General features: G+C 50.3%; 2 protein-coding genes across 5 annotated transcripts in view; one reads left to right on the plus strand and one right to left on the minus strand.

Moving 5' to 3' along the window:
* Positions 1 to 2,145, minus strand: part of ATCAY (ATCAY kinesin light chain interacting caytaxin) — a 40,217-nt gene extending 38,072 nt beyond the window's left edge. For 3 of the 4 annotated variants that reach the window (XM_007109287.4, XM_007109285.4, XM_007109284.4), the window contains exon 1: positions 1,144 to 2,145. In XM_007109287.4, coding sequence (XP_007109349.1) covers positions 1,144 to 1,279 — 136 coding nt within the window. In that variant the 5' untranslated portion in view covers positions 1,280 to 2,145. Of the gene's footprint in view, positions 1 to 1,094 lie in introns of all 4 variants that reach the window. The other variant, XM_007109286.4, reaches the window with a different exon arrangement.
* DAPK3 (death associated protein kinase 3) overlaps positions 1 to 7,971 on the plus strand; it is an 82,248-nt gene extending 74,277 nt beyond the window's left edge. The window contains exon 13 of the mRNA XM_055081360.1: positions 2,153 to 7,971. The gene's annotated coding sequence lies outside the window, so the exon portion shown is untranslated. The remainder of the gene's footprint in view (positions 1 to 2,152) is intronic.
* The last annotated feature ends 193 nt before the right edge of the window (positions 7,972 to 8,164 follow it).

Genomic DNA, 8,164 nt, shown 5'->3' on the forward strand with positions numbered 1-8,164 from the left:
TGCGGCTGCCCCTCTAGAGCTGGGTGGGTGGCTCTTAGTCTGGGTGTGTCTTCCAGAGCCCCTCGCTGGACCTAAGCCCTTGTGGATGGAGGGTCTGCATTTGGGATTGGGGCCCAGAGGGAGCCGGAGACAGGTGAGGGCCGGGAAGGGGGGACGGGATGTCTGAAATTCGACCCTCCCCCACTTCAGTGAGAGTTTCTCACTCCATTCTTGTCACTGCCCTGAATGTCGTCATTCATTCATGGAGGAGGGACAGTAAGACGCAGTACGGAAAAGAGAGAGAGAGAGAGAGAGAGAGAGCTGTCTTCCTGATGCTGTGGGCAACAGCTGCCCAGGAACTTACTGCAAGGGAAAGTTCCCGTCAATGGAAATTCATTTCCTTTCTGAAGGGAGTGGCCTTTGTGTCTGTCTTCCTTATCCTGAGCTGGGTGTGACCTCAACCCCCAGAAAGGCCCACCCACCTCCACCCCACCCACAGCTGAGACTGGGGCCACACATGTTGGCCCAGCGATCCTCCTCTAAATGAGGGGTGTGGGTGGGTGACCAGAGGGCCCTGGACGCTCCCGCCCTCTGATCCCGACTTCACGTTCGAGGACGGCAAATAAGGCAGCGAGGGGGAGCTGAGAAGCGTTCCTTCCCGCTGTGGTGCTGAATTATCAGCACATCGCATACAAGTTCAGACACAGGAGGAGGAATCTCTGTCTGCAACCGTTTCCCTTCCTCCCCACCCCATAGGCAAGCTTTTACGTACACATCTATGAAATCCTTTTCCAAATCCGCTCACGGCGTTATAAATAGGAAATGCACAGAGGTGGGACGTGTACATTTCGGCCTCTCAGGAAGCGTCCCAGAGAGGGGCTGAGGGTTTGAGACGCCTAATCTCTAAGCACGTCCCGGAAATGGTGCAATCCTCTGCCATCCAGGTGAACGGTGGGCATGGGAGGTGAACTGTGGGTGTGTGTGTGTGTGGGGGGGCGGATGCTTTTCTCCGCGTGGGGTAAAATGGAGCTGGTAGCATCCCAAGAATCACAAGACCCTGGTTCTCTGCTCCCACCCGCCCCATCTGCCAGAAGGGGGTTTGTAGCAGCAGATACCTGCGGACAATCTTCCTCGGCAGGGCGGGGAGAAAGAAAGTGGATTCACCTCCGCGTGAGTCCCGGCTACCTCCGCGGCCTCTCCCGGTTACGCGCAAACAAAGAAGAGCCTTGGGCGGATGCAGCCGGGCATCCCTCGCCTTCAGAGCATCCGAGGAAGATGCACTCTGGCGCGGACTCCGCATCCAAGGAAGGTCACTCAGGGCAATGCGACGGGCGCGGATGGGCGCTTTTGTCCACGGGTGGGGAACAGCTTGCAGTCAGCGGTCGGCTGCCCCTCGCTCGGCTGCGGCTGCGTCCCTGGTCCTCGTGCCTCCGAGGTATTTTCTTCTTGCCAGCTCGCAGCTGGCGGAGGCTCGGCTTCCTTAAGACAGTTAATTATGCTGCTTTTGTGTGCAGGGTGGGTGGATGGGGGCAGGGCTGACCAAAAAGCACAGCCCCCTGCCAGAATCGGTGCTCTCCATTGGCTGAGAGGGGAGCATTTCCAAGAGCCTCACCAGGGGCAGAAGCGGAAATGATTTCCTGATGGCGCATCACAGATTTAAAAACAAAACAAGGAACAAATAAATAAGTGACAGCGATGGCCTCATTCCTTAGATTAAGAGGGAGAGAGGAAATAATATCCTCATGGACCCATTTCATGGGTCCCTCAGGCGACCGCTTACGATGAGCCATGGGCCGAAGACCGGGCTGGGTGCTGGGGAGACAGAACCTTCTCAGACACATTCGCTCGGGGCCTCCGAGGGAAAGGCGCCCCCTGCAGGTGTGCGTGCGTCAGCGCCGCCCTGGGAGACCATAGAATGGTATAGAGTTAAGAGTGCACCCTCTGAAATCAAACCATAAGTGGATTGGGACACTGGCTCAGCCACTAGCTGGGGACTTGGTTGGGTAAGTGATCATACTTCCTGGACCTCAGTTTCCTCATCTGTGAAATGGAAACATTAGGGTACTGGCCTTTCGGCATTTAATGAGGTGACGCAGGGAGGGTGCTTGGCACAGTGCCGCAGCATGAGAAAAGTTCTATGCGTGTTTCTTGCTGTTGCTGTTTTTATTTTCAGACTGGTAGCAGGTTGAATGGTGCCCCCCCGCAAAGATATGTCCATGTCCTAACCCCTGGAACTTGTGAATGTGACCTTACTTGGAAAAAAGTGTCTTTGCAGATGGAATTAAGTTAAGGATCTCCAGATGAGATCATCCTGGATTTAAGATGTGCCCTAAATCCCATGACAAGTGACTTCATAAGAGAAGAGAAGGGGGGGCACATCATGTGAGATCAGGATGATGCATCGACAAGCCAAGGAATATGGAGCGTTGTCAGTGACCACCGGAAGCTGGAGAGGCACCAAATGGATTCTCCCTCACAGCCCCCAGAAGAAGCCAACCCTGCCAATACCTTGATTTCAGACTTCTGGCCTCCAAAACTGTGATAGAAAAAAAAAATGCTATTGTTTTGAGCCACCTAGTTCGTGGTACTTTGTTATGGCAGCCACAGGAAACTAATATCAATACATGATCCTAAGTAGGAATGGATGCCTGTTGTTACCTCCTGTCCCTCTTAATCACTGTGATGATGGTTTTCACCTGTTCTGTGAACACATCAGGCTCATTCCCACCACAGGGCCTTTGCACAAGCTGCTCCATCTGCCAGGTATGCTCTTCCCCCAGATGTTTGCATTATTCAGGTGTCAGCTCAGAAGTAATCTCCTCAAAGAGGCCTTTCCTAATCTCACCTCCTACCTTGCCTCTCACTCCATCATCTTCCATCCCATTATCTAGTCTGATTTGTTTTTCAGTTTAAAAAAAATTTTTTTTCTTTTTTACTGTGGTAAAATACACATAATGTAAAATTTACCATTTTAACCATTTGAAAGTGTATAGTTCAGTGACATTAAGTACATTCAGTGTTGTGCCACCATCACCACTGTCTAGTTCCAGGACGTTCTCATCACCCCAAATGGAAACCCGTACCCATTAAGCAGTCTCTTACTTCTCCCTTCCCAGCCCCTGGCAACCACTAATCCACTTTCTGTCTCTGTGGATTTGCCTGTTCTGGATATTTCATATAAATGGAATAATCTACTATGCCATCTTTTGTGTCTGGCTTCTCTCACTGAGCAACATTTTTCAGGGATCATCCACATTGTGATGTGTGTCAGTGCTTCCTTCATTTTTATGGCTGAATCATATATATCATTGTATGCGTGCGCCACTTTTTGTTTATTCATTCACCAGTGGATAAACAAAAAGTGTTTCTACATTTTGACTGTTGTGAATAGTGCTGCTACGAACATGGGTGTACATGGATTTATTTGAATCCCTGTTTTCAGTTCTTTGGGGTATATACCTGGGAGTGGCAATGCTGGGTCATACACTAATTCTATGTTTATGGTATTGAGGAGCCTGATGAGTCTTTTTTCATAATACTTACCACTATTTGAGACTATTTACTTGTTTCTTTGTTTATTCTAGGACTCCCCCCCCCTTATTGGAATAGAAATTTCAAAAGAGACTTGGTTGGTTTTGTACACTGTAATGTGCCAGGGCAGTAGCACGCGGTACAAAGGAGATGTTCGGGAAATGCAGGTAGAATGCACAGACGCTGGCTCCCCTTGTGGGTCTCAGACAACACTCTATTCACGTGGCTACCCCACTCACTGCATCAGGGTCGGTGCCCCTCCAAGCCAAAGGCATAAAGGCAACCGCCCCACAGCAGGGAAGGAGAGCCCAGAGACTCCAGCACAAGACCTGGACTTTGCACCTCTTGGCTGGAGGACGTGGAGCTCTGGGAATAGACACTGAGCGGGAAATCCAGGTTCGTTCTAGTACTGGGCACTGGGGTCCGAAACGTGAGTAAGACTTTGCTTTCGTAGAACTCCCGCTCGCAGCAGCAGATGGGCAAGGGAGTCTGGGCTGACATCTTTGGAGCAGAGTGGCTTGGGGGGCGCATAGGGAGATTTCTCAGAGTGGGGCAGGGGTGGTGACCGTGTGGGTTGGGCGCTGAGGAGTGAGTAGGAGTTGGATGGATGAAGAAGGGGGAGAAAAGCGTTTGGAACAGAAGGACATGTGTAAAGCAGCAGCTCTTCCTCCCTGAGAGCGCGCTGGGAGCTGTCCGTGGTGCTGCAGCCCGCCTCCGAGCCGCTGCGTGAACCAAGATTGGCTCTCGTCTGGTTTATCGTTAATGGTGGTGTTATATATTAATATATACGCATAACATAAAGTTTGCCATTCTAATCATTTTTAAGTGTAAAGTTCAGTGGCATTAATTCCATTCACAATATGTAACCATCCCCACTATCCATCTCCAGAACTTTCTCATCTTCCCAAACCGAAACTGTGTCCCCATTAAACACTAACTCCCCATCCCCATTCCCCCAGAATGTAAGTTTCTTGAGATCAGAGATGTTTCATTTTCTCATTGCTATGTCTTTAATCCCTAGACCAGTGCTTCTCACCTGTGGGCGATTTTACCCCCCTTGGGACATCTGGTGATGTCTGGGGACATTTTTGGTTATCATGACTTGGGGGATGGAGGTGATTCTGGCATCGAGTGGGTAAAGACCAGAGATGCTGTTCAACACTCTACAGTGCACAGGACAGCCCCTTCCCCAAGAGAATTATCTGGTCTGAAATATCAACGGTGCGGTCGTTGAGAAACCCTGCCCTAGAAGAATACCTGAAACCAAGTTAGTTCTCAGTGAAGTTTGTTGAGGCAATGAAATTACTAAACCTCCTTGAATCTTCTTTTCCTGATTTGCAAAGGGGATTCATACAAATACATTTGATCCTCATTATTCACGGTATTTGTAAATTTGCCTACTGGCTGAAATTTATTTGTAACCCCCAAAATCAATACTCATGGTGCTTCCAAGGTCATTTGTAGACAACACAGAGAAGTAAAAAAATCTGAGCGCTGGTTGTGCATGTGCTGTCAGCTGAGGTTGAACCAGATGATGTTTATTCCAGCCTAGGCTGTAAACAACTGTCCTTTTTTGGGGTCTATTTAGTGCCGTGCTTTTTTTTTTTTTTTTTTTTGCGGTACGCGGGCCTCTCACTGTTGTGGCCTCTCCCTTTGCGGAGCACAGGCTCCGGACGCGCAGGCTCAGCGGCCACGGCTCACGGGCCCAGCCGCTCCGCGGCATGCGGGATCTTCCCGGACCGGGGCACGAACCCGTGTCCCCTGCATCGGCAGGTGGACTCTCAACCACTGCGCCACCAGGGAAGCCCTAGTGCCGTGCTTTTAACATTTTTGTGCTTTTTTTGGTGATTTGGCTATTTATAATGGTCCCCACACATGGTGCTGAAATGCTGTCTAGTGTTTGTTAGCACAAGAAGGCTGTGCTGTGCCCTTATGGAGAAAATAAGCATGTTAAGATAAGCTTCATTGAGGTGTGAGTGTTATAGTGCTCTGGAATGTGAGTTCAATGTTAAGGAATCTACAATGTATATTAAATAAGAAGGCTTTAAACAAAAAAAAACCCACACACACATAACCCAAGGTTATGTATTGATCAGTTGATGAAAATGTTGTGACCAGAGGCTCGCAGGAACCTAACCCTGTATTTCCCCTAGGAGCAATGGGTCAGTATTTTGCTATTTCAGTGTTTGCAGCAACTTTATAGAACAGAACTGCTGCCAACAACGAGAATCAACTATACCTACTTCTGAGGGCTATTGTGAGAACTAGATAAGACTATGCATGTAAAGCATTTAGCACAATGCTTATAGCAAATAACAGGAAAGAAAAGATATTATGCAATCCAGAGAAAACATCAAAACAGACCTGCTTTTGTAAAAGGCATGCAGCCTGGGTTATCTAGTTAGAGCTGCAGGGAATTGGAGGGAGGCCATGTGTAATTACCACGCTGGCCGTTAGCCAGGGCATGGCAGGAGAGCTGCGTTTGCCAGACGCACTAGATTGTTCCTTGTGGCCACACATGGTCATTAAGACACAAATGGAAGAATGCCATCCACTAAATCACCCATACGGCTTTCCTTGGCACCCTGGGCTTGCCATGGTTTCCATCCAAGAATTAACTAGCCCTGTGCCTGCTTAAAAGGTGGCAAAAGAACACCACCCCACCATGGTTGGTAAATGTACTCTTTTTTTTTTGCCTTTAAAAAATTAACTTAGAAAATTGAAATAATTGTAGATTCACATGGGGTTGTAAAAAATCACACAGAGAGATCCCATGTACCCTTTTCCACCATGTTATCCAATGGTAACATCTTGCAAAATTATAGTATAATGCAGTAGCACTATTGCTTTTGATATAGTCAAGATACAGAACATTTCAATCACCACAGGATCTCTCATGTTGCCCTTTTATAGCTACTCCCACTCCCCATTACCCCCTCCCCATGTCCTTAACCCCTGGAAATCACAAATATGTTCTGCATTTCTATGATTTTTGACCTTTCAAGAATTTTATGTAGATGGAACTTTTCCCACTCAGCATAATTCTCTAGAGCTTTATCCAAGTTGTGGTGTGTATCAAGAGTTTATGCCTTTTTATTGCTGAGTAATATTCCATTTATAGGAAATGTCCAGAACTGGCAAATCCATAGAGACAGAAGCAAACTAATGGTGGCCAGCGTATGGGGTGGGGGTGGGGAAGTGACTGTTAAGGAGTTCATGGTTTATTCTTGGGTGATGAAAGTGTTCTGGAATTAGTCGTGATGGTTGCACAACTTTGTGAATATACTAAAAACCATTGAATTGCACACCTTAGTTGGGCGAATTGTATGGTACGTGAATTATATCTCAATAAATCTGTTCTTAACCGAAGACTACCTTAATTGTAATAGTTTGGTTATGATCTGCTTCCCTGAATCTAAGTTCTTGAGGACTGGTGCCATGCAGCTTACTGTTGCACCCCCCGCCCAAGATGGCCCTGCCTATAGTAAGTGGGTCAAGAAATAGCCCTCAAAATGAATTACCCTTAGAATAGGGTTTCTCTACCTTGGCACTGCTGACGTTGGTGCCAGGTCATTCTCTGTCGTGGGGGCCCTCCTGGGAACTGTGGGGCATTGAGCAGGATCCCTGGTCCCCATCTACTTGATGCCAGGAGTACCCCCAGTCGTGACAACCACAGATGTCCCCAGACACTGCCCACTGTCCTCTGGGGGCAAAACACTCCAGTTGAGAACCACTAATTTAGAGCCACTGAATTTTAGGTACTGGAGCCTTAGAAGGCTCCACGAAAAGACTGGCACCCAGGGGGCTGCTGAAGGGACAAGCAGGACTTGGCCGTATCAGTAGGGCACATTCACCCAGCCAGAAACGGTCAGCGGGGCAACCAAATCCACCCAAGGGCACAAAAAGGAAAATCACTTCCAGCCTCGAAATCCCCAAGCTGAGAGGTTAAAGGGAAGGAGGGGAATCCGATAAGGGGCGGGTCTTGCGGCGAGGGGCGGGGCTTGAACTAAAACAGAGAGGGCCGGATCTGGGGCTTGGCGGGAAGGAGGGGGTCGAGCCAAAGACCCGGATACTGGGCGCTCACAGGGAAGGTAGCGGCTCCGAGCAAGGGGCGAGGCTTGCGGCGGGGCGGGCTCGAGGCAAAGACACGCCCCCAGGCGCAGACTAGGAAGCGAGAAGGCGCGAGCTTCGCGCGGGGGGCGGGGCCTGGGGCACGTGGCGGGGCGCGAGCGGCACGAGGCCTGTGCGCAGGCCCGATGACGTCACGCGCCGGCGGCCCCGCCCTTTCGCGCCTCCAGGTCAGCGGGCGCGCTGTGGAGAAGCCAAGATGGCGGCGAGTAATTATTATGGCTTCGCGCAGGGCGCCGGCTCGCAGTACAGGTAATGGCCCCCGCGCAGCCCCGGTCCCGGCCCCGGGGAGGCCGCGGCCCCGAGTTGTAACTGTCGGGGAGAGCAGAGGGGCTTCTGACGTGGGAGAGGGCTCCTGACGTGGGAGAGGGCTCTGGGCTTGTCGCGGGGATGGACCTGAGGGGGCGCCGAGATCTGACGAGGGGTGGGGCTGCCTGGGAGGGGACCTGGCCAGACTGGGGGAGGGGCAAGGGCGAAGGACGGAGGGCGGAGAGGTCAAGCCTCCTGACTTGGGGTGGGGGTGGGG

This window comes from Physeter macrocephalus, chromosome 2 (assembly GCF_002837175.3).
Source record: "Physeter macrocephalus isolate SW-GA chromosome 2, ASM283717v5, whole genome shotgun sequence".
NCBI lineage: Eukaryota > Metazoa > Chordata > Mammalia > Artiodactyla > Physeteridae > Physeter > Physeter macrocephalus.